A 27,320-nucleotide genomic window follows, 5' to 3' on the forward strand; every position below is an offset into this window, starting at 1 on the left:
TCACTTTAGGGGTTATAATTTTTTTCTGAATACATTTTCTACCGTAATATTGTCTTAATATTTGACCACGACGAGAGCTATGTTGGTATATTATTTCAAAAATCACTGCGGTGCAAATCCATCTATCCCCTGAGTTTAGCAGAGTTGATAGGAGAAAACATGACGATAAGAATTATAGAATCAGTTGAACCTGTTGCATCCCTGACGTTCTTTCCCTCTCCTACTGCGTCAATGGGAAGTGGTTTGTATTTTCCAGCTCTGCTAATCCTGTCATAAAAATTATGTAATAATCACTACAGAGTAGTGAAATATGTTCCTTGTCAACTTTATTCATATTTATTGTTCAAGCTACATTGGGAATTCCGTGTGTTCAGAATGTTATCTTTGTACTCAATGGAATGTTCACCTTAGTCTGAGCACGAGCTGCTAACTCTTGTGTTGTTTTTAGCTATGCAACTTAGCATGCTATGTGCTATGCAACTTAGCATGTTAGTATATTAGCTATGCTGTAAGCTATTTCCTTTGGTAAAACGAGCAGTCATTGTATTCTCACTGGTCAGACACTGACTGAGGGATATATGACTTTATTATCCAACAGGCACGGATACAATTGAGACACTGAACTGAAAGCCTGCTTATGCAGGCATGATACTTTTTCTATTTGAAAATGACAAATGTTTTTTTATAAATGCATTTTCATATTATCTTGTGTACGTATTACACCGAGTGTACAAAACATTAGGAACACCTGCTCTTTCCATGACATAGACTGACCGGATGAATCCAGGTGAAGCTAGGATCCCTTATTGATGTCACTTGTTAAATCCACTTCAATCAGTGTATATGAAGGGAGACAGGTTAAAAAGGTATTTTTAAGCCTTGAAACAATTGAGACATGGATTGTGTGTGTGCCATTCAGAGGGTGAATGGGCAAGACAAAAGATTTAAGTGTCTTTGAACGCGGTATGGTGGTACTGTAGGTGCCAGGCGCACCGGTTTGAGTGTGTTAAGAACTGCAATGCTGCTCGGTTGTTCCACACTCAACAGTTTCCCGTGTGTATAAAGAATGGTCCACCGCCCAAAGGACATCCAGCCACCTTGACACAACTGTGGGACACATTGGAGTCAACATGAGCCAGCATCCCTGTGGAACGTTTTCGACACCTTGTAGAGGGCCATGCCTTGACGAATTGAGGCTGTTCCGAGGCCAAAAGGGGGTGCAAATCAATATTAGTACGGTGTTTCTAATGTTTTATACACTCAGTATATGTGGTGTATGTAACTTGTGGTGCCACGCATGCATTGAATGTGCACAATTATTTACTTGATCTTGACTTCTGCTCTAATGGGAGAATGTGCAGATGTAATTGAGACACAATGAACTGAAAGAATGTGGTTTTATATTTCTGTACCTCAATATGCAGGCAGGAAAAACTCAGATCCATCAAGAAAGTCTTCGCGGTGTCACCCTGGATCCTTACTCTACATACAACACAGAGCGACACCTATTCCACTGGCATAAACTACGAGATGAGTAACTCACATCGTAGTAGAAGCCATCGTACTGGCAGCCACAGCTCTCTGCGGGGACACAGTGCCTCCCGCTCCTGAGGTAACCGTTGTCACAGAAGCATCCCTCGGAGCAGCTCTGCTCGCAGCTGGCATCGATGCTGCTGACACAGGTGTTTCCACAGTCTGTTCCACAGAGCTCATAGTGGCTATTTGCTGGGCACTCAATATCTGCACATGCAGAGAGAGAGAGAGAGAATGAGAAAATCACCTGGAGACTACGTAAAGCATTTAGTCATACAGTTGCAATCACTGAAAAGATTCCACACTGCGTGATGTTGACAAAACAATTGTTACAATGCATGGTTAACTGCACCATCAGCAATTTCTTTTAAGTGTTGGAACTTATGTGATACATTAAAATAGGTGTGATATTTTATTGTCCCCAATGTACATTAGATAAATACCAGACATTCTACAAAATTGTTGATGTGAAAGCTTCACAACTTGAGACTTTGTTATTTAAACTCACGGGGCTGTCTTTTAGAATACAATCCAACTTGCAATTGTGCATGAAGTACATGCTTCAGAAAAAAACTAAATCATGAAACTGTATGAGGCTTTTCACTCTACATAAAATACAGAATGACGTATATACAGTACTGTATGAGGTCTTGGGTCCTACCGCATTACCACAAAGGTTACACCACAGAATATGTTAGGTCCTATCTACCAATCTAAAGTGAAGACAATTTGTCACTCACTGCAGGTGGTGTTCTGTCTCCAGGGGTAGATCCTGACGTTGGTTGACTGACAGGCGCTCACATAAGTCTGGACAGCCCTGCAAAGAACATCCTGCTCTCTGTTCCCCGACAGACACACGTCAAACACGCAGTCGCGGAAGTAGGGCTCGGGGTCCACCTGGCCGTGGCAGAAGCTCAGGGGTCCCTCAACGTCCCTGATGACCTCACACCGGGCGCGGGCGGGACTCGGGTTGTGGCATTGTGGACAGGAGGCTCCACAGCCATCGCTGCAGGTGTAGTTGCCCTCCACCTTCCAAGAATTCCCAAACTGGGAGGGAGTGGACGCCAGCATTCCGGAGGGGGTGAGGAAGTCGTCGTTGCGATTGCCATTAAAGTTTCCGCACAGGCCGCACGTCATTCCGCTATAATGATAATAGTGATACAGTGAATCACAGATATAAGAAAGAACTGTTTAAAGCGGTTAAAAACAAACATTTCATTTGTTAGGTTTTATTACGTACTTTACCCTGACTTAAGAATTTTAAACATCAATCCATTTATTAGACAAATTATGTGTGCACTGATTGCAGAGATCATAATGGTTTTACATTCGCCACCACTACCACCAATGTGTACCTAACACACACCTGTAGTTGGAGGGGACAGAGATAGACACCACACTCGAGCCGTCGTAACTGACACTCAGGCCGAAATCGGAGTTGACAAACGTGCGGAGTCCACTCGTGTAGATGGACACCCGTCCACCATGCAAAAGGATAGGCAGGTTGCTGGTCACGCCATCAATCTGAAAAGACAATTAAAGTAATCTGTCTTTCGACATTGTTTACAATGTCGAAAAACAGCAATAGTATTTCTCAATGTTGTTCATCATCACCTCTGGTATTTGTCAAATAGATGATGAATGTAATCAACAGAGATGTGGTAGATAACGTTTGTATTCCCCATGGCCATGATAACACCTGAAGTGAATACCTTCTATTAACTTCATCATGCCTTTGTTCAAGTATTTCTGCTGTTCTGCTAGTCTGGGTAAAAATACATGGTACTCTTTCAAAAAAAGAAGATAACACAACTTTGACATGTTTCAGTTCATAGTACTATCTTTTGAAAAAGCTGATGCGTTTCGAAAAAAAAAAGAAAAGAAGAGTACCACAAACTGAAAAATGTCATTTGACATAGTCTTTATCAAAGCTCAGGTTTTTTACCTTACCTGTACCACTCCATGCCTCTCCCTGGAAATGTGCACCCAGTGGCCCCACACATTGACAAACACCTCGGCTGTGATGGAAACTGTCAACCCGTTCCATGGCTCATTCCTGGCCTCCACCAAAAAAGGCTGCAGCCCTCTCGTGGTGTTACCACACAGGGTTGCTAGGACGTAGCGGCAGGTGCCCTGGAAATCGAATGCCCCCCCATCAAATGTGAGGTAGTGGGGGTCTCCAGAGGCGGAGCAGGTGCCATGGGGGTTGGAGTGGCATCCGTATTCACCCTCCACCACACGGCAGGACTCCTGGGGGGTGCAGGCATATGGGGAGCAGCGGACTGCTCCAGTGGTGCCGTTACAGGTGCACAGGCTCTGGCACTCCTCACCTTCCCAGAAGCGCTCACCGCCTTGGAGGTAGTGTCCCTGGTGGTGGCATCCGCAGGCCACTGGCGGAACGCATTGATTGGCGCTGAGTAGGTAGCCATCGTTGCACTGGCACCCTTCCTGGCACGCAGCGACACAGAGGAAGGGGAAGGAGAGGCTAGGGCAGGAGGCGGGACAGGAAGTGCCACACAGCTCGTAGTGGCTGTTGGGGGGACAGGTTTGTTCTGAGGGGGGAAAAAAACGTGGATTTCATTGAAGAACCCTTTCAGACACAACACTAACATAATACCATTAATAGGCTATAAAGCTGAACCATATCATGATTGCACACATGTATCATAGCTGAATCTCAAACCGAACACTTGGCCCCTAAGCCCTTTATCGATTGGCCACTTGCCGTTGTGTACTATAGTGATCACTCAAGTCTGCAACTGTTTTGGCCAAAATTTGCATTGAGACGATGCACACTCGACGCCCCAACTGCCACTTATAAATATTCTAAAGTTCGAAAACCATTTGCGAGCACCGTCTTTCACAACCTGTCTTGGGGCATGACTCGCTTGCTATGAAACACGGGCACTGGAGACTTGAGGCAGACACAGATACTCCGATAGACAGTGAGAAACTTGTAAAAATGACATCTCTCTACTCCTGCACAAAATAAGTGCAAGTACTGTATAACGGTTACCAGTGATTTCATCAGCTGGTTTTAGCTTGTTGTAGCCTGCCTGCTGCTAGCTAGATTCACTGACAAACACAGGGATGGAATTTGAACTAGCGCTAGCTAAGGATGTTGGGCATTGCACTGATAAAGGGCAGAGCAAGCTGTTTGCTAATTCATTAAAACCCGTTCATTGTGATAAAATAATGTTAATACAGTTGCTAGGTAACTAGCTAGTTTGCTTATGGAATGAGCATTGTATTTAACGCAGGGGTTAAAGCAACAAACAAAAAAATTCTATGACAGAAACTTAAGTCGATCTCAGATTGATTATCTGAGGCCAACTCGCGCAATTGAAGGTGTAGAGAAAATAATGTGGTAGCAATGGAAAACTGCTTCCAAAAGCATTTTCCCGTGATTGCATTAAGAATTGTTGTGCATTGACTGCTTGTCAGAATACACGTTTCCCTCCCTATGGCTCTCCCAATTGAATGCACCTCGAGAGGAATATATCTCACATAACACACAATAACAAGCTGACTAGGTAAATAGGTAAACTAACCTACTATGGGGTTGTCTAACAACATTACATGGCACTGGAAAGTTGCATCCTGAGTAATAAACTTTAGGCTTTGAATTACTTTGCCAAGAGCTACAGTACACTGCTGATTGAATTGAGCGCATTATAGACTATCGTTATGGATTATTCCCTTCTTCTGAACATAGGAGTGTAAGCAACAATCATGCATGTCAGTTCAGCGCAAATATTTCGTAGAACAGACATGCTTCTGTATTAGGCTGTCATCTCTGTGAAGGATGGTTTTGTTCTCTTCTTAACAAAAATATATGCCTTATAGGAATAGGACATGTTAATCAAAAAACATAGTGTGTTGCTAACCCAGCTATTATAGTGTTGCACAAACATAGCGGGAATGCAGTAAAGCTGTTGCTAATCTAGGGTGTCGACTGTGCTAACCACAAGGTTGAGACAAGATGGAAAAATGCTGAATAACAAGAAAACAGGAAGTGAGGAATGTGTAGCCATCGACAACTCAGCTCAATCTTCACAACAAACACTTCCGGATATCTGGATCCTGTGTGCTGTGAGGCTGGGACCAGCCTGGGCACCACCGATAGGCTAGCAAGTTTAAACCACGCTAAGCCACTACTGTGACAGGCCAACTCTAAAGTTGGAACTACCTCTGTCACAGTATAAAAGAAGATGTCTGTACTATTTCAGTCAGTTCTCTGCTTTACCCTGCGTGGTGATACAGTGAACCCGTATATACGAAAATTGCATTCACCATTTATCGCTTGTGTTAAATAAAAATACTTAAAGTATATTCGGTGACTCTGAATCACATTTTATCCTGATACCAGATTCGATTGACGCAACCCTTTACATCTCCAAACCCAATCCCCCTGAGATTTTTTATTGCGATCTACACTGATCTCAAAAAACGACCTCTCCAGAATCCATATGACAGAAATCCGTCACAGTGACAGAGAACTTTAACCCCTGATTTAGTGTTGCACTAGCTGGTTGGTTAGTTTCTCTTACGTTTCATATGAAGTGACTGGCTCAAGCTTAGCTAACACGTTAATAATAGACAAGCTTCAGAAACATGAAACTCCTTAGCTAGATTTAAAATTGCGCGACTGAGACCTCCTCCAAATCAAACTTCAAAATGAATTACAGATTTCTTGATTTATCTTGATTTATTCAGACTATTTTTCGGGTGACGTAGTAATAACTGTTGTTGCTAGTTAACATGCTAAGATGCATGGGAACAAGTTGCTTCCAAGGGCGCTGTGTCGCAATAGGATGCCCACTCGATAAATAGGCTTCCGAAGGGCGCAGTAAGATTGACCTGATTGAGTCATGAACGCTCATATCGAGTGATTGTGTGATCGAAGTGCTCGTTTTGAGATTCAGACTATATGTATTATGCCCGTCAATGCTAGTATTCTATACTTAATTATACCACACTATACTTCTTATACTATACTGGCGTTGAAGGGCATAATAAGTATACATGAACCAGCTTGTGATACATGTGCATTTTAATGTAGCGGTTCAGCTGACGTGCAGCGTATGCAATAATGCTACTGGTGCTCACCACAATCAGTGACATCTCTCCAGTTTCCCACTGTGATGCCACTCTGTTGGCACATTAGGGCGTAACCACGAAGAGCCTCACACAGGACCCCTGGGGCCCCGCCTGCTTCAGTCAAATCCTCCACACACTCTTCCACCCGATCCCGTGGGCCCACCCTGCTCTGGCACAAAGAGAACGGCCCACCAGGCAAAGCCATTAGGCCACATGACTGGTCAGAATAGTAAACAGTGGTGTTCTGTCCAATAGGTGGCAGCACCCTATTTTCTGTTTCCACACAATGCGCCGAGAGGGACCCATTCCGCCAACTGTCTCCAAAGAGTTGCGAGTTGTTGACCAGAACACCGTTCGGGGTTTGAAAGTCGTCGTGCCTGTGGCCGTTGTAGTTGCCACACAGACCACTGAGGGAGCTGTTGTAGGTGCCTGGTGTGGTGACCCGGACCAAGTGAGGCCAGTCAATTTGGACGGTGACATCAAAGGAGGTGTGGAGGACGATGCTGTTGACACTGCTGTGGAAGACCTGGATGTGGCCGGACTCGGTGCTAAAGGGCAATCGAATCAGCTGACCGTTCACCTATGGTGGGATTCAAGGGGATCAATTCGTTAGGAAATGTGGGATTTGAGATTTGACAAAAAACTGGAGAGTTAAAGGGATTTGTAATTTGGGTGAACTATCCCTTTAAAGGAATTGAGTACATGAAGGAGAGGTGTTAAAAACTTCTAGATTAAATCTCTCTCCCAGTAAAGTATTTAAAATATAATTGTATATATAAACTCAGCAAAAAAAGAAACGTCCGCTCACTGTCAACTGCATTTATTTTCAGCAAACTTAACATATGTAAATATTTGTATGAACATAACAAGATTCAACAACTGAGACAAACTGAACAAGTTCCACAGCCATGTGACTAACATACATGGAATAATGTGTCCCTGAACAAAGGGGGGGTCAACATCAAAAGTAACAGTCAGTATCTGGTGTGGCCACCAGCTGCAGTACTGCAGTGCATCTCCTCCTTATGGACTGCACCAGATTTGCCAGTTCTTGCTGTGAGATGCTATCCCACTCTTCCACCAAGGCACCTGCAAGTTCCCAGACATTTCTGGGTGGAAAGGCCATAGCCCTCACACTCTAATCCAACAGGTCCCAGACGTGCTCAATGGGATTGAGATCCGGGCTCTTCGCTGGCCATGGCAGAACACTGACATTCCTACCTTTCAGGAAATCACGCACAGAACGAGGAGTATGGCTGGTGGCATTGTCATGCTGGGGGTCATGTCAGGATGTTCCTGCAGGAAGGGTACCACATGAGGGAGGATGTCTTCCCTGTAACGCACAAATCGATCCCGCTCCAGAGTACAGGCCTCGGTGAAACGCTCGTTCCTTCGTCGATAAACGCGAATCAGACCATCACCCCTGGTGAGACAAAATCGCAACTCGTCATTGAAGAGCACTTTTTGCCAGTCCTGTCTGGTCCGGCGACGGTGGGTTTGTGCCCATAGGCGACGTTGTTTCAGGTGATGTCTGGTGAGGACCTGCCTTACAACAGGCCTACAAGCCCTCAGTCCAGCCTCTCTCATCCTATTGCAGAAAGTCTGAGCACTGATGAAGGGATTGTGCATTCCTGGTGTAACTCGGGCAGTTGTTGTTGCCATCCTGTACCTATTCTGCAGGTGTGATGTTCAGATGTACCTATCCTGTGCAGGTGTTGTTACACGTGGTCTGCCACTGCAAGGACGATCAGCTGTCCGTCCTGGCTCCCTGTAGCGCTGTCTTAGGCGTCTCACAGTACGGACATTGTAATTTATTGCCCTGGCCACATCTGCTGTCCTTATGCCTCCTTGCAGCATGCCTAAGGCACGTTCATGCAGATGAGCAGGGACCCTCGGCATCTTTCTTTTGGTGTTTTTCAGAGTCAATAGAAAGACCTCTTTAGTGTTCTAAGTTTTCATAACTGTGACCATAATTGCCTACCGTCTGTAAGCTGTTAGTGTTAACAACCGTTCCACAGGTGCATGTTCATTAATTGTTTATGGTTCATTGAACAAGCATGGGAAACAGTGTTTAACCCTTTACAATGAAGATCTGTGAAGTTATTTGGATTTTTACAAATTATCTTTGAAAGACAGGGTCCTGAAAAAGGGATGTTTCTTTTTTTGCTGAGTTTATATATTTTTTTAATTAAATCATACATCCGGAAGACAAAAGCAAAATCTGATATATCTGATACATTTGAGCAATGTCATGACTCATGACACATTCAATACACATTGTGGTTGGCAAGTTATCTGTAGTTACATTGTATTACTGAGGAATGGCACTGACCTGCACTCTGCTCCCACCTCCCATCTCAATTGACACCTGTGTCCCCACCGCTTCAAATTTCAGCACCTGGGTGAAACCCTGCTGGCCTCTGGGTACTTTCTCTGCCGACACCACAAAGTGAGTGTGGGGGGACCACCCCATGACCCTGGCCAGGATCAGCCCACAAGCCCCGGGGTACTGGAAGGTCACTCCGTCAAAAGTGCGGTAGGACCTGGGTCCTTCCACCCAGCAGGTGGCGTAGCTGGTTGGTCTGCAGCCCCTCTCCCCATCCTCCACGCTGCAGGCCTCAAGTTCTCCACACCCATGGGAATAACAGGCCATGGAGCCACGGCTGCAGATGCAACGCCTGCCGCAGTCCTGGTCCAGTACGACGGTCGCTCCCGAGCTATAATAGCGGTTTTCGAAGGTGCAGCCACACTCGGCGAGGGGTACGCACACCCCAGCGCTCAGGACGTAACCAAGGTTACAGATACAGCTCTCCTGGGAGGGGAGGGGGCAGCCATGGGAGGCATTGAGGTTGCTGCAGGTGGCAGGACAGCTTGTGCCCTGGGACTCAAAGTGACTGTTGGCTGGGCAGGAGATTTCTGATGGAATACAATGGAAAGAGAAATGGTGAAAACATATGTCAGTTGAATTTTTATGATGCAATTCGTTGGAACAGAGACCATAGTTACAAGATTGATTGGCACATACAGTACATACCACAGAAGCCTTGCCTCCTCCATAATCCCGGCTGTATGCCATGCTGTTGGCACTGGGTGGCATACACGTTAAGGGACTGGCACAGAATGGGCTGGTACCCTCCCCCCACGCACAGATCATAGACGCAGCTCTCCTCATAGGTGTGGGGGGGCAGCTGGTCGTGGCATGGTGCAAATGGTCCAGACGGGTCCTGGAGGATACCGCAGTGAGCTGTGTTGCCATAAAGGCTCCTCTGGGAGGTGGTGCAGACGGCACAGTCCAACCCAGCACACTGGACCCTCTCACAGGCCGGGTCGTCGTCCCCAGACGCCTGCCAGCTGTTGGCAAAGTCAACGTCGGAGGTCAGGATCTGTCCCGTGCGAGAGCGGAAGTCATCCTCGCGGTGGTTGTTGAAGGTTCCGCACAGACCGCAGGTGGCGTTGAAGTAGTTGAAAGGTACACTGATTCTCACATAGTGGTTGGCGTCATACATCACCAGCAGGCCAAAATCGGTGCTGACTGCCAGGGAGAAACCAGACTGGTAGACCTGGATGGTGCCATTACGGAGGGAGAACGGGGTGGAGGCAAAGCTTCCGTTGACCTGGATGCGCAGAATGAGTAGAAATCATAACATTGAGGGGTATGAGAGAGAAGGACATAATTAGAACACTACACTATATATACAATAGTATGAGGACACTCCTTCAAATTAGTGGATTCGGCTATTTCAGCCAAACCTGTTGCTGACAGGTGTATAAAATTGCGCACAAAGCCATGCAATCTCCATCTCCTCTGGAAGCAATGTTAGCACAACAACTGTTCGTCAGGAGCTTCATGAAATGGGTTTCCAGCCTCACACACAAGCCTAAGATATGGAGGGGTGTGAAGCTTGCCGCAATTGGACTCTGGAGCAGCAGAAACACGTTCTCTGTAGTGATGAATTACGCTTCACCATCTGGCAGTCTAACGGACAAATCTGGGTTTGGTGGATGCCAGGAGAACGCTACTTGCCCGAATACATAGTGCCAACTGTAAAGTTTGGTGGAGGAGGAATAATGGTCTGGGGCTGTTTTTCATGGTTCGGGCTAGGCCCCTTAGTTTCAGTGAATATAAATCTTAACACTACAGCATACAATGACATTCTAGACGATTCTGTGCTTCCAACTTTGTGGCAACAGTTTGGGGAAGGCCCTTTCCTGTTTCAGCATAACAATGCCCCCATGCACAAAGCGAGTTCCATACAGAAATGGTTTGTCGAGATTGGTTTGGAAGAACTTGACTGGCCTGCACAGAGCCCTGACCTCAACCCCAACAAACACCTTTGGGATGTATTGGAACGCTGACTGTGAGCCAGGCCTAATCGCCCAGCATCAGTGCCCGACCTGAATAATGTTCTTCTGGTTGAATGGAAGCAAGTCCTTGTAGCAATGTTCCAATATCTAGTGAAAATTATTCCAAGAAGAGGTGAGGCTGTTATAGCAGCAAAGGGGGGACCAACTCCATATTAATGCCCATGATTTTGGAATGAGATGTTCAATGAGCAGGTGTCCACATACTTTTGATAATGTAGTGTATATCATAAAAGTAAAAATAATACTTCCTACAGCATTATGAAGAGACAATTCAGTGAAGTGCAAGTTAACATGTTTGTGAACTATGTGCAATGCAATGTGAAATCAACAGTAATAAACATCAATCTTGCTTGAGCGACAAAGAAACTCTTACATGTGTACCAGCACTGACCTTTGCTTCGGCTTGGTGACCTTTGACCAGCTCTATCTCCACGTCGTAAACAGATACCCTCACCAGACGGGTCCAGGACACCTGGGTGCTACCGCGGTTCTCGTTCTTTCCCTCTACACGGTAGTAGGGCAGTCCATGACCACACTCCTCTGACAGGACATAAGTGCAGGTGCCCTGGAAGTGGAACATTCTTCCGTCAAAGGTGTAGTAGTGGGGGTCGCCGGAAACGGTGCAGGTGCTGCGTTCAATCGTTTGGCAGGAGAACTGGAAGGCGTCGGGTTGACAGATTTGGGAAAAGGAGCAGGGTTGGCTCTGGCACTGAATGCCTGTACTGGTGCAGGTGCACCTCTGTCTGCAGCTGTTGTCACTCCAGAAGGAGTCACCCAACTGGACAGGAGAACCTGAAAGAGAGTGATAGAAGATGTTTCATGCAGCCAATGTTATGGGGTAAGAACAGAAGCCTGGACAAGATGTAATTAATTTAAATTTAAACCTAGGCAGAGTCTCTCAGTAACATGATGCGCAACCATCACTTAAAAAAAAAAAAAATGAAAATAGTTTGTCTATTTAGGAAAAGAACAGTAATTCTTAACACAAATCAAAATAATGGGGCTCCTATGTTTTGTATTTATAGTGTTGTTCTCACCATTGAAAGTACAGCCTCTTGATCCATGGTCTGTGTGAAAGGCCCAGCGACCTGCAACATTGACGTTACTGGTGGAGCTGAACGCTGTAAAATTGCTTTGAAATGATCCAGGGATCGAGAAGTGGTGGGTGGAGTTGATTGTGTCATAGCCAGCCTAGTAAAAAAAATAGACACAAATGTATTTAACAAATTGAATGATGAAAACTAAATTTACATCACCAGACAATATATATTTTTGTTGTTGTTGCAGAAATGCCTTCTTGAACGTGAACTTTCATGTGCCTTAATTACAAACTTGTATGGGATCAGAAAATATTGAGTTTTGCCAAGGAGAAAGCACTGAGCAAAATAGGGAGAAAGACAGGATCCTTTCTGGCTAGCCATGATTGCCTGAGACAATGGAGAGGTTGACCATGCCGACATGTGAATTCTTAAAGAGATGGGTGGATCTATGGCTTAAGAGGGTGTGAACGATGCTGAATGATCGTAAACAAAGAAGTTCTCTCCAGCACTCAAAATCTTTCAAGGGTATTTTCTCCTACTTGTCTCCTAAGTGGGATAACAAGTTTACCAACTTTTTAAAGTAGAATAACTTTCCTATGTTTCCTCCAATCACAATGAATTATATACAAGATCTGAATCTAAACTTTTGTACATAAGCCCCCTTTGGGATAGACAGTCACAATTATGCATTCATTCTTCTGACCTGAATGCTGCGTTGTGATGGTGCAATCTGCCCATAGTTCATCAGGACAAAAGAGGATGAGACACCAGCAATCAGAACCACTTGGAAGGTGGTTTCCTTACATTAAGGAAATGAGAGAAAGATTTTAATACATAGCCTACTGTATAATGTAAACATTTTGCAATTATGTCATTTCTATTTCATATCATTGCTTTACAGGTGTTGTATCGATTGCCTTTACAATACGCATTACTTTTGATAGATATGGAACCACAAGAAAAGTCTTACTGTTCCTGAATTGGGGTAGTAGGCCACCCTATCCCACGTAGCAATGAAGACCAAATTAGCAGAGAAGACCAGGTTTGGGAAGTACTGATTGATATCTTGTGTGGCCTGTTGAAGAACACTACCGCTGATGTAGTGCTGGTAAAAGATGTTACCATTGAATCGGTTGTCCAAATCGGTCCAAAATGGAGCTATGAGATCTATTGTGGAATGTGCAGGAAAACTGTATGGTGTGAAGCTGGACCATGCTTGGTTGAACGTCAGGTGTCCATTGTGGTTAACCTTAAATCAAATGAGTTCATTGAAAAATGGCAAATGATTACACAATTATTTTGTTTATTTGTACTGTATATCAGAACAGGTTTTGAATTGCTTAAAGGAGTAGTTCAGGCTTTTACAACTTGATGTTAGATGGTTCCTCACCCTGAAAGTAGTCTATGGATCAGGAGAAACTGTGTTTTGTATATAAACACAAAACTGTGTTTTGTATATAATTTCCAAACTCTGAGGTTGGAATAATACTGTGAAATTGTGAAAATTCGGTTAATGTCCTTAGTGTGAGAGCTGTTTCAAAAGACCGCTTGAAATTTCAACGTGTTTTGATGGAATGGAGTTTTGGTCTGCCTGGTGACATCACCAGGTGGTAAATTAGTTAATAGACCAATACGAAGGAGAGTTCAAAACCTCTCTGCCTATAAGAGCTAGTTTTCCCCTCCCCACTCAGACCACTTCCAGACAATCCTATCAAAATTATTTATCTTGGCTAAAAAGCTATTAATTGAAAACACGCACAGTAAGGTACTCAATTGTTACCCAAAGGCCAAATCACCTTTGAGTAACATTAAACAAAATATTCATATTTGAGTTGATTTCACATGCCCCTATCACCAAAAATGGTCAACTTGTTATGGCTATAGTGAGCTGAAGTTAGTAGCAGCAACAACAAAAAACATGGATTACAGTTTCTCCTGGCACATAGACTACTTTCAAGGTGAGGAACCATCTAACATCAAGTTGTATCATCTTGAACAACTCCAGGAGGCATCCCAGCATACTTTTTTGGGGCATGCAACATCTTAACAGCATATTCTGATTGTAAAGTGGTTTACTGGTTGAACAGACATCATAGAACCAGATTACATCCAGGTAAACAATGGCATCTTGATTTTTGACAACCAATATTCAACCTGACCAGCAAAAGAAGTCATAATGCATTGCATACAGTTTTGCCTACTAAGATATTCAAAATACACAACAGGTTTCATGCAACAGATAAATAAATATACATTTCTACCCACATATATCTGGTGGTACGTGTTTCCAAAATAGACAAATGGCCGGCTCAGGGGTATAAGAGGGGAACTTCCATCATCTGATCTGGAACTCATGGTGTCTCCAGCCCCAAATGGATAGAGTGGTCCTGAGACGAACAAAATGCGCCATTATCATAAAAAAGTAATTATCCAGCAATATTTGACCACACTGGCAATTATTTCAAGTGAGTTATTCGATCACCAACCAGTGATCAGGTCAGCAAAGTATAACCTGTCCATCAAAGTGGATCAACAATAAGCCAAGATAACTATTCTTTTTTTAGTACTATTAAAAGTAATAAAAAAAACATTTTACATTTGATTTCACAAAGCATATCTAATTGTATTATATCTGGTAGGAATATAAGAAATATTTGGAGGAAGTATTCAAGTGTGATTAAATCACTCAGAAGTCTGGTTCTTTCACTTTTTAAATGCATATGCCAATCAACAGAAATGGCTTCACTGGTTGGCAACAATCAATGCACACAACAAAGAGGACATATATTTAGCCTGATATCATCATCCTCATATTTCTAGCTAATCACATACTGTACAGCAAATTACCTGAAGGCCCACCTATTACCAGTAAGTCAAATGTTTGCAGAATTCATTTTCCTGGTGGGTAATGAAGGTTAATAAGTGAACAAAAGCATTGCAGGTGATTTAGCAAATTACCTCTTCATTGTCAGGGGACATTTAAAACCTAAGGATCCGCCCCTTTTTCCCCCATTTTCGACTAAAATGACATACCCAAATCTAACTGCCTGTAGCACAGGCCCTGAAGCAAGGATATGCATATTAGTGGTACTATTTTAAAGGAAACACTTTGAAGTGTGTGGAAATGTAGGAGAATAACAACACAATAGATCTGGTAAAAGATAATACAAAGAAAAAACCAACCGTTCTTTTGTATTTTTTTGTACCATCTTTGAAATGCAACCGAGAGGCAATAATGTATTATTCCAGCATAGGTTCAATTTAGATTTTGGCCACTAGATGGCAGCAGTGTATGTGCAACGTTTTAGACTGATCCAATGAACCATTGCATTTCTGTTCCAAATTTTGTGTCAATACTGTCCAAATATGCCTAATTTGTTTATTAATAACTTTTCATGTTCAAAATTGTGCACTCTTCTCAAACAATAGCATGGTCTTCTTTCACTGTAATAGCTACTGTAAATTGGACAGTGCAGTTAGATTAACAAGAATTTAAGTTTTCTGACAATATCAGATATTTCTATGTCTTGGGAAATGTTCTTGTTACTTATAACTTCATGCTAATCGCATTAGCCTACTTTAGCTCAACCGTCCCGTGCACAGGACACCGATCCCTAAGAAGTTTAATTAACATAAACATATTTAGCATCTACTGGCTTCCACACGGTCTACAAGCCACTGATGCATACCTTTGGAACATCTCAATTTTAAAAAGTTGAATAAATCCATGTAATATAGCCTAAACCTTTAGACAGGTCTAAAGAAACATGAAGAAATTGTAGACTATTTCAGAAGAACAGAATAGCATACTCCGCGTTGTCCTTATGTTAGGTCCTGATCTGGCTATGCCAAATGGCTGTGGGCTAGACTAGTTCATTTAGCAGACAAGATTTGCTTAGAATTCCATGGCATTATTTTAGATAATTTTATAGTATGAAGAATACAATTTAACAAAGCTGAATCAAATTTGAGGGAGTGCTCACATGCGGCTATTCTGTGCTGAGCGGTTAACAAAGAAGTAGGTACTCCTATATGCTTAATTTAGAGTTATTCATGTAACTTTAGTTGTACTACAAATGTTGGGCTATATGTTTAGATTTTTTTACCACCTTTTTCTCCCCAATTTCGTGATATCCAATTACAATCTGCAACTCCCCAACGGGCTCGGGAGAGGCGAAGGTCGAATCATGCGTCCTCCAAAACATGACTCGCCAAACCATGCTTCTTAACACCCACTCGCTTCACCCGAAGTCAGCATGCAGGCGCCTGGCCCGCCACAAGGAGTTGCTAGAGCACAATGAGCCAAGTAAAGCCCCCCTAGCCAAACCCTCCCCTATCCTGGATGACCCTGGGCCAATTGTGAGCCACCTTACGGGACTCACACAGCTTGGGATCGAACCCCAGGCTGCAATGATGCTGCAACACTGCAATGCAGTGCCTTAGACCGCTGCACCACTCGGGAAGCCAATGTTTAGATTTTTTAAATACATTATAAGGCTGCATGATGCAACTCTAATGATGATTTGAAAATAGTCGGTTGAAAGGAATGAGCTCTGCTTTGTTTTTTTTGCGTAGACTGTACAAACTGCATTAGTCTTTCATTCACAATTTGACAAGCACTTGCTAATGCCTCCAATTTCCTGGCGGCATCCCCTTTGTGTGGCCATAATGCACCATAAAACAATCCATGCCTTTTTCGGCCAGTGGCCATTGTGCCCTTGGCCCGGAGTGCTGCGTTGTGCCCTTCTCCCTGAGTGCTATGTGATCCGAAGCACCTCTCACTCACATGGCTCTCCATCACGTGATCGGGTCTTTCTTACAGGCTACAAGTGAAGACAGACTGTGAGAAATTACAGGATCATGTTATAAATACTGTTATTGCATCAAATGATTTGTTTAATGCAACAGAAATGGGGGTTCTTAGAACACTCATCTGTGTGTTTTCTACTGAGAATGGGCCTCTGGGGGCTTAATACTGACAGTAGATTTACGATGCCTTAGGCCACATTCCATTCATGTAAGGGAGATTACTCCGGTTTGACTGGAAGGTACCAGGGAGAGATGGCTCGGAGCCAGACCCTGGTTTCTACACAATGAGAACGGTCTTTATTAACCTGGTGACCCATTCCATACATCTATTGTTTGTCATGAACATTCAGGAGGATGTAGTTTGCTATAAAAAGGTATTGTATTCTTTGTCTCAGGGCTCTCAACGAATCATCTGAGGGTGATTTGTCGACCAGCCCACATTATCGCAGAGCACTCAATCGATTCACTTTGTATGTGTGTGCTGTATTGACCTGCTCCCTTATTAATAAGTGAATAAAGATTTAGTTTAAGTATAACTCTGACTTGTGTGATAAGTTTGTCTCTCCTTATTTGATAGTAAAGAAATTAACCACCCCAAGACACATCGGGGACGCAACTGCACACGTCCTTATCCAATTCCGAAGTGCATATTGAAGATATTGGAAGAACTGTCCACATTTACTTTTTGTCAGCCAACAAGATGTGTAGGCCTAACGAACAACAAAAGCACTAGCCTATGTCAATCTACTATCCCCCATAGTACAAAAGTTAACCTATTCTATTCTGTGCGAGGAAACAAATATTCCAAACATAGTCTGGGACAGTTCTGGGATGCGATAGAGCCCAAACTAATACAAACACTTTTTTTTCCGCAATGTGGCTGATGGAACAGATCAGAACGTTTAGTTTATCAACATTTTAAACTATTAGGCTATTACACGGCAGTAGGCTATATGTGCGAATATTCCCCAAACTTGAAACTCACGCGCTGCTTATGTATTCCAGTCAGGCCCTTATAAAGGGGATTAAGGTTATTTGGCCACTTTAGTTGTGAAACAAATCTTATCAAAACATATAGGCCTATGGGCTAGGCTACATGAGGTGTGCGACTATGATTCAAAAAAGTTGGGGAAAATTGTTTCTTGCCTTACGCTGGGCATCATTCACAAGTGATAATATATAATTCACAAGTGATAGGCTAATATTGTCACCAGACATCAGACTATTCTTGATTTAATATTGTCTTTACATATACCAAATAATATATATGTGACATTTGTTTTGATTTAGAATGGATCATTATCATGCACCTGTCTCGAAACAGGGGCAGGGGAAGAAAATACATGTCACCTATGCATTTAAATAGCAAATGGAGGACGCTTTTCCCGTGGTTAATTTTCATGACAGCCAGGTAGGCTATACTTCTGTTGTAAAGATAAGCAATGTGCTTAGTATTAGGAAAGTTGAGAAATAAATATAGTAGGCCTAGCCTATAGAAAGCTGGGAATGGGAATCCTCCTCTTTTTAATAGAGGCCATCACACTGTTTTCTTGCGCAATTGCATAATGGGCTCTCATGAAGTGTTTGATTAGATTTTCGATTACATTTGCAATAATGTCAGTTGGCAAGTGACTAAATGGTCATATGAAATTTGACTGCCTTCGTGACTCGTGAACGCCGGAGTGGCGGTAATACGGTCACCACAACATCCCTCGTCTGACATGAACTGAAAAGAAGAATGACCCGGGGATGTGTTTGGGGACATTTAACAGAATGTGACTGGCAGATCGGGTGCTGTATTTGAATAATCAACCTGGAGGGAATGGCTGCCGTTTTACAGGCTCCCAACCAACTTCGCTGTTTTGTTTGTTTTTTCGCATTGTTTGTAACTTATTTTGTACATAATGTTGCTGCTACCGTCTCTTATGACCGAAAAGAGCTTCTGGATATCAGAACAGAGATTACTCACCTCGATCTGGACAAAGATTTTTTCTTTAATGAGTCCAACGCAAAGGATATATTGCTTCCCCAAGACCAGGCCCAAATCTCTGTAATTCACATGAAGAAAAGATGGAAATACAGGGGGCGGAGATCAGGGTGCCTTGTGAGAATTCGTCGGCAAGTGGGTAAAACTCCTCTACCATCTGTTCTATTGGCCAACGTGCAATCACTGGGAGATAAATTGGATGAAAATCCGTTCTATATTATAGTAACCAATAAAGTATTAAACAAATGAACAAATATTTTAGATTCTTCAAAGTAGCCACCTTTTGCCTTGATGACAGCTTTGCACACTCTTGGTATTCTCTCAACCAGCTTCACCTGGAACGCTTTTCCAACAATCTTAAAGGAGTTCCCACATATGCTGAGCACTTGTTGGCTGCTTTTCCTTCACTCTGCTGTACATCTCATCCCAAACCATCTCAATTGGATTGAGGTCGGGTGATTGTGGAGGCCAGGTCATCTGATACAGCACTCCATCACTCTCCTTCTTTGTCAAACAGACCCTACACAGCCTGGAGATGTGTTGGGTCATTGTACTGTTGAAAAACAAATGATAGTCCCACTAAGCACAATCCAGACAGGATGGCGTATCGCTGCAGAATGCTGTGCCTTCAATTCAAAATAAATCCCCAACAGTGTCACCAGCAAAGCATGCCCAAACCATCACACCTCTTCCTCCATGCTTCATGGTGGGAACCACACGGAGATCATCCGTTCACCTACTCCGCGTCTCACAAAGACACAGCGGTTGGAACCAAACATCTCAAAATTGGACTCATCAGACCAAACAACAGATTTCCAACGGTCTAATGTCCATTGCTCGTGTTTCTTGGCCCAAGCAAGTCTCTTCTTATTATTGATATCCTTTAGTTGTGGTTTCTTTGCAACAATTAGGCCATGAAGGCCTGATTCACGCAGTATCTTCTGAATAGTTGATGTTGAGATGTGTCTGTTACTTGAACTCTGTGAAGCATTTATTTGGGATGCAATTCCTGAGGCTGGTAACTCTAATGAACGTATCCTCTGCAGCAGAGGTAACTCTGGGTCTTCCTTTCCTGTGGCAGTCCTCATGAGAGCCGGTTTCATCATAGCGTTGATGGTTTTTGCCACTGCACATTAAGAAACTTTCAAAGTCCTTGAAATTTTCCGCATTGACTGACCTTCATGTCTTAAAGTGATGGACTGTCCTTGCTCTTTGCTTATTTGTGCTATTCTTGCCATAATATGAACTTGTTATTTTACCAAATAGGGATTTCTTCTGTATACCACCCCTACAGTGCCTTGCAGAAGTATTCATTGTTTAAAAAAAAAATACAATTTTTAAATGGAAAAGTGATGCGTGCATATGTATTCACCCCCTTTGCTATGAAGCCCCTAAATAAGATCTGGGGCAACCAATTACCTTCAAGAGTCACATTATTTAACGAATTAAGTCCACCTGTGTGCAATATAAGTGTCACATGATCTGTCACATGATCTCAGTATATCTACACCTGTTCTGAAAGGCCCCAGAGTCTGCAACCCCACAAAGCAAGGGGCACCACCAAGCAAGACCCCATGAAGACCAAGGAGCTCTCCAAACAGGTCAGGGACAAAGTTGTGGAGAAGTACAGATCAGGGTTGGGTTATAAAGAAATATCTGAAACTTTGAATATGGCACCACAATAAACCTGCCAAGAGAGGGCCGCCCACCAAAACTCACAGACCAGGCAAGGAGGGCATTAATCAGAGAGGCAACAAAGAGACCAAAGATAACCCTGAAGGTGCTGCAAAGCTCCACAGTGGAGATTGGAGTATCTGTCCATAGGACCACATTAAGCCGTACACTCTACAGACCTGGGCTTTACGGAAGTGTGGCCAGAAAAATGCCATTGCTTAAAGAAAAAAAATAAGCAAACACGTTTGGTGTTCGCCAAAAGGAATGTTGGAGACTCCCCAAACATATGGAAGATGGTACTCTGGTCAGATTAGACTAAAATTGAGCTTTTTAGCCATCAAGTAAAACGCTATGTCTGGCGCAAACCTCTCATCACCCCGGGAATACCATCCCCACAGTGAAGCATAGTGGTGGCAGCATCATGCTGTGGGGATGTTTTTCAACGGCAGGGACTGGGAAATTAGTCAGGATCGTGGCAAAGTACAGAGGTCCTTGATGAAATCCTGCTCCAGAACGCTCTGGATCTCAGACTAGGGTGAATGTTCACCTTCTAACAGGACAGCCCGCTTGGACAGACATTTACAAAGTGTAAGAACCTGACTTCTGAGTGATTTGACCATACTTGAGTAATTCTTCCAAATATGTCTTCCTACCAGACAAAATAAAATGAGATATTCTTAGTGTAAAGAACTTGCATCATGTTTTATCATTGATAAACAGTTCAATATACACAACAGCATGTATGATGTGTAACTGGTCATTTTAAAGTGTTTTTCATGGTTGCAAAGGCGAGTGATGCAAATGCCAACGCAATTCAAGAACGACCCATAAAATAAGATATACTTCATTTTCAATTGTCACGTGGACATTGAAATCTGTATTTTTCCTTCATCCTAAACAAACGGGGACACAGACATTCACATGGAGAGGTTGGAGGAGGTGCACCTTTGGCAGCCATTACAGCATCAAGTCTTCTTGGGTATGTTGCTACAAGCTTGGCACATCTGTATTTGGGGAGTTTCTCCCATTCTTCTTTGCAGATCCTCTCAAGCTCTGTCAGATCGGATTGGGGGCGTTGCTGCACAGCTATTTTCAGGTTTCTCCAGAGATGTTCGATCAGGTTCAAGTCCCGTCTCTGGCTGAGCCACTCAAGGACATTCAGAGACAACTCCTGTGTTGTCTTGGCTGTGTATTCAGAGTTGTTGTCCTGTTGGAAGGTGAACCTTCACCCCAGAGAATCTTGTTTCTCATGGTCTGGGAGTCCTTTAGGTGCCTTTTGGCAAACTCCAGGTGGGCTGTCATGTGCCTTTTACTGAGGCACATGACAGCAAACTTGGAGAATTATGGAGGCCACTGTGTTCTTGGGGACCTTCAACGCTGCATAAATCTTTTTGTACCCTTCCCCAGATGTGTGCCTTGACACAATCCTGTCTCAGAGCTCTAAGGACAATTCCTTTGACCTAATGGTTTGGTTTTTGCTCTGACATGCACTGTCGACTGTGGGACCTTATATAGACAGGTATGTGCTTTTCCAAATCATGTCCAATAAATTGAATTTGCCACAGGTGGACCCCAATCATGTTGTAGAAACATCTCAAGGATGATCAATGGAAACAGGATGCAGTTGAGCTCAATTTCGAGTCTCATAGAAAAGGATCTGAATACTTATGTAAATAAGGTATTTCTGTTATTATAAAAAAAATAGCTTTGTCATTATGGGGTTTTGTGTGTAGATTGATGAGGAACATTTATTTATTTATTCCATTTAAGTATAAGGCTGTAAGGTAACTGTCACGTTCTGACCTTAGTTCCTTTGTTATGTCTTTATTTTAGTTTGGTCAGGGCGTGAGTTGGGGTGGGCATTCTATGTTGTTTTTCTATGTTTTGTTCTATGGTTATATTTCTATGTGTTTGGCCTAGTATGGTTCCCAATCAGAGGCAGGTGTCAGTCGTTGTCTCTGATTGGGAGCCATATTTAGGTAGCCTGTTTTCCTTTGTGTTTTGTGGGTGGTTGTTTTCCTGTGTCTGTGTTTTCACCATACGGGACTGTTTCGTTTTCGTTTTGTATCATTCACGTTGTTATTTTTGTATTCTTAGTGTCCAGTTATTAAATTGAATATGGACACTTACCACGCTGCGCTTTGGTCCTCACCTCATTCCAACGACGAGCGTTACAGTAACAAAATGTGGAAAAGGTCAAGGGCTCTGAATACTTGCTGAAGGCATTGTACTGTCCCGCAAATTACCTGAAAGCACATATATTACTAGGAAGTCATGCCTTCTTGGCAGTCTTTCAGCTATGTTTCTGGCAAGATTAGGAATGTGTCACAACAAGGGGTGTGTCACACAGGTTCTTTTAACAGATTATTTCTAATTGTTGAGATTAAAATACAGTATCTTTGACAACAGCAACCTGCCCGAATGGGTTGGGCAAACAAAATATTTGCAGACTTCTTTTGCCAAGATGGCAATGAAGGTTGGCAAGTAAACAAAAGCATTGAAGGGGACATCTAATACCATTGAATGAACACCTGCTATAACAAATAAACACCTTTGGCAATAATCTTTTCAGTGGGTAGTTGGAATGCTAAGTATTGTGGTGTGATATTATACAATCTGCTGTGGACACCCCAGCACTGTTTTGGTAAAAAGTTGAGGGATGGGGCTGGAAAAATGTAACCAAGCTCAAATTAATAGACAGAGCTATGGATCATCCATGAGATCACAAGTATAATTTTAACTATGTTTGAGGCTATATATTTATTTTTACAATTACATTGTTTACAAACAATGGCGTAAAACAAGCTTATATGTTGGGTTCTGGTGGGGTAAGACAGTTGAACTAAACTCATGAGGCATTGTCATGACTGTTCTTGGGGGAGTATCATAGTCCCTGGAAGGGACCCTCTCTCCCTTTGGATATGCAGTACTGAGAACAAAGAGAGACTTGGTCAAACTCCTAATCCCCAAAATGGGAGAATTAAAAAATATTTCTACTTTTGTGAATGTGGGAATGGTCCGTGGACACTTCAGGGACAGTTATGACAAGTGTGTTTCATTTGGTGATCTCATGAAAGACAGGAAACACACATAACTGCATCTCTTAAAGTGTACATTTCCCAGTTGTCAGGTTTACATCTAAATATTGTGAAACGTATATGTTTAAACATAAAACTATTTGTGAAAATATGTAATGTGATGTTAACCTTCTAAATGAGAGTATGGATTTTCATATAAAGATTAACTAGTCAGTGGCCACACCCCCGGGAGCCAGACATCACATTAGGTGTCATAGAACCGCCCTATTTTCCACAGAGTATTAAACCTACTTCCTACAAAATGTACATTAAGTCAGAGAAGGCCTGGACATGGCTACAATTCTATAGGCCACAGAGACCATACATATGTAGTTTTGGCTACACAGCTGGAATGGTTCAACTTTGAGACTATCGATCACTACAGAATAAGAGCAAATCTTAAACGTACAATTACTAGTCTGCAGCTAGAAATTTCGTAAATCTAGTACGAGAACACCGACAAGCGCCGAAATATCTATTCTATGAGAATATTTCCTAATGGTACTCTGAAGTAGAGGTCGACCGATTAATCGGAATGGCCGATTAATTAGGGCCGATTTCAAGTTTTCATAACAATCGGAAATCGGTATTTTTGGGCGCCGATTTGCAGATTTTTTTTATTTTTAATTTACACCTTTATTTAATCTTTATTTAACTAGGCAAGTCAGTTAAGAACACATTCTTATTTTTCAATGACGGCCTAGGAACGTTCTGCTTCGTTTAGGGGCAGACCAACAGATTTTTAACCTTGTCAGCTCGGGGGATCCAATCTTGCAACCTTGCAGTTAACTAGTCCAATGCTCTAACACTTGATTACATTGCACTCCACGAGGAGCCTGCCTGTTACGCAAATGCAGTAAGCTAAGGTAAGTTCCTAGCTAGCATTAAACTTATCTTATAAAAAACAATCAATCAATGACTGTCATTGCTCCAATGTGTACTTAACCATAAACATCAATGCCTTTCTTAAAATCAATACACAAGTATATATTTTTAAACCTGCATATTTAGCTAAAAAAAAATCCAGGTTAGCAGGCAATATTAACCAGGTGAAATTGTGTCATTTCTCTTGCGTTCATTGCACGCAGAGTCAGGGTATATGCAACAGTTTGGGCCGCCTGGCTCTTTGCAAACTAATATGCCAGAATTTTACGTAATTATGACATAACATTGAAGGTTGTGCAATGTAACAGGAATATTTAGACTCATGGATGCCACCCGTTAGATAAAATACAGAACGGAATAAACGTTTTGTTTTCGAGGTGATAGTTTCCGGATTAGTCAAAGGTATATGGTTTAGAGAGAAATAGTCGTAGACGCGTTATAATTCCTGTAATAACTTGCGGTTGAACTTGAAAGGGGTTCCTTCGTTATTTTACCGTTCATGTCTTCCATAGAGAATGTCTTGATCTACTTCAAATAAGGTCTGTGTTTCGTGCAGGCTTAAACCGCCTCGGCGTTTTGATACCCGTGTAAATCTCACTAGGATAAGGTAACGTTTGTCAACATATTTTCATAAATCCACTCTACAAAAAAAATGATCTTCGCTTATATTTAGCCAATATTGATCAGAGTTACCTTGTCCTATGGATATCTACACAGTTATAAAATTGGCAAGGTGGTGTAAGCCTACACGAAACACAGACCTTATTTTAAGTGAATCTAAAAATATCCTATGGAATAAATGAAGGAACCGCTTTTCAGATTTTGCTAGAAGGTGTCATGGGAATTATGACTCGCACTTTCTTACCATGCCCATTATTAAAATAGGATTTCCTGCATATAGAAATTACAGTTTTTGTTTTCAACATTCATCACAGGTAACTTAAACTATATTTTTATTCAAACAGTTGAGAGTATTTGTCTCCTAAGCAGACTCTTCAGTATCATTGTCACTTCAGAGCTGTGTGTGTGTGTGTGTGTGTGTGTGTGTATTTATGTATTATATTAAGTTAAAATAAAAGTGTTCATTGTTCATTCAGTCTAGTTGCAATTGTCATTATTACAAAAATGTGTGTGTGTGTGTATGATATATAAATATATATATTTTTTTTTTTTTATAAATCTGCCGATTAATCGGCATCGGCTTTTTTGTCCTCCAATAATCGGTATCGGTATCGGCGTTGACAAATCATAATCGGTCGACCTCTACTCTGAAGTATGCATTCTAACCACCTTGTCACGCCCTGGCCTTAGTATTCTTTGTTTTCTTTATTATTTTAGTTAGGTCAGGGTGTGACATGGGTATTTATGTGGGTTTTGTAGTGTCCAGGGTGATTGTAAGGTTTAGGGGGTTTATTTAGAGTAGTTGGGTTTATGTTTAGTATAGTTGTCTAGCAGTGTCTATGTTGTGTGTAGTTGTCTAGGAAAGTCTATGGTTGCCTGAATGGGTTCCCAATTAGAGACAGCTGGTTTCTGTTGTCTCTGATTGGGAGCCATATTTAGGGTAGCCATAGGCTTTAGTTTGTTGTGGGGGAATTGTCTATGTCTGAACGTTTGTAGCCTGTGTGTGTGCACTACGTTTATTAGCTTCACGGTCGTTTATTTGTTTTGTTAGTTTGTAAGTGTTTTGTTTCGTTTTGCCTTCTTCTATAATAAAAGGAAGATGGCTTATTTTCCACATGCTGCGTTTTGGTCCGTCTCTCCTCCACACGATCGTGACAGAATTCCCCACCATCATCGGATCAAGCAGCGTGTGCAACAACAACAGGACCCACCTACACTGGACTATTGGAATTGGGAGGAAATTCTGGACCGAGAAATACCAGGAGAATATAACCGCCCCAAAGCTGAGCTGGAGGCAGCGAAGGCAGAGAGGCGGAGATATGAGGAGGCAGCAAGGAGACGTGGCTGGAAGCCTGAAAAGCCTGTGAGTACTACCCAAAAAAATTATTGGGGGGAGGCTAAGAGGTAGTGGGCCAAGGGCAGGTAGGAGACCTGCGCCCACTTCCCAGGCTAACCGTGGAGAGCGGGAGTACGGGCAGATGCCGTGTTACGCAGTAGAGCGCACGGTGTCTCCTGTACGGGTGCATAGCCCAGTGCGGGTTATTCCACCTCCCCGCACTGGTAGGGCTAGATTGGGCATTGAGCCAAATGTTATGAAGCCGGCCCTACATATCTGGCCACCAGTACGTCTCCTTGGGCCGGCTTACATGGCACCAGCCTTACGCATGGTGTCCCCGGTTCGCCTACATAGACCGGTGCGGGTTATTCCACCTCCCCGCACTGGTCGGGCGACGGGGAGCATTCAACCAGGTAAGGTTGGGCAGGCTCGGTGCTCAAGGGAGCCAGTACGCCTGCACGGTCCGGTATTTCCGGCGCCACCTCCCCGCCCAAGCCTAATACCACCAGTGCCTACACCACGCACCAGGCTTCCAGTGCATTTTCAGAGCCCTGTTCCTCCTCCACGCACTCTCCCTATGGTGCGTGTCTCCAGCCCAGTGCCTCCAGTTCCGGCACCACGCACTAAGCCACCTGTGCGTCTCCTGAGTCCTGTACACACTGTTATTTCTCCCCGCACTCGTCCTGAGGTGCGTGCCCTCAGTCCGGTACCACGCACCAGGCATATAGTGCGCTTTGAGAACTCAGTGTGCCCTGTTGTTGTTCCCCGCACTAGCCTGAAGGTGCGTATCCTTAGCCAGGTACCTCCAGTTCCGGCACCACGCACCAGGCCTACAGTGCGTCTCAGCCGGCCAGAGTCTGCCGTCTGCCCAACGGTGACTGAACTGCCCGTCT

At 43.1% G+C, this 27,320-nt stretch overlaps 1 protein-coding gene across 1 annotated transcript in view; it reads right to left on the bottom strand.

The window, feature by feature from the left end:
* LOC139570538 (alpha-tectorin-like) overlaps nt 1-27,320 on the bottom strand; it is a 56,006-nt gene that overhangs the window by 18,877 nt on the left and 9,809 nt on the right. Inside the window, exons 3-14 of the mRNA XM_071392484.1 lie at nt 14,304-14,425; nt 13,009-13,287; nt 12,742-12,837; nt 12,036-12,189; nt 11,390-11,790; nt 9,668-10,247; nt 8,966-9,549; nt 6,643-7,213; nt 3,484-4,085; nt 2,900-3,057; nt 2,274-2,674; nt 1,544-1,740 (exon numbers count right to left, since the gene is read on the bottom strand). Of these exons, the coding sequence (XP_071248585.1) occupies nt 1,544-1,740; nt 2,274-2,674; nt 2,900-3,057; nt 3,484-4,085; nt 6,643-7,213; nt 8,966-9,549; nt 9,668-10,247; nt 11,390-11,790; nt 12,036-12,189; nt 12,742-12,837; nt 13,009-13,287; nt 14,304-14,425 (4,145 nt within the window). The remainder of the gene's footprint in view (nt 1-1,543; nt 1,741-2,273; nt 2,675-2,899; nt 3,058-3,483; nt 4,086-6,642; nt 7,214-8,965; nt 9,550-9,667; nt 10,248-11,389; nt 11,791-12,035; nt 12,190-12,741; nt 12,838-13,008; nt 13,288-14,303; nt 14,426-27,320) is intronic.

Source organism: Salvelinus alpinus, chromosome 3, assembly GCF_045679555.1.
Source record: "Salvelinus alpinus chromosome 3, SLU_Salpinus.1, whole genome shotgun sequence".
Classification (NCBI taxonomy): Eukaryota; Metazoa; Chordata; class Actinopteri; order Salmoniformes; family Salmonidae; genus Salvelinus; species Salvelinus alpinus.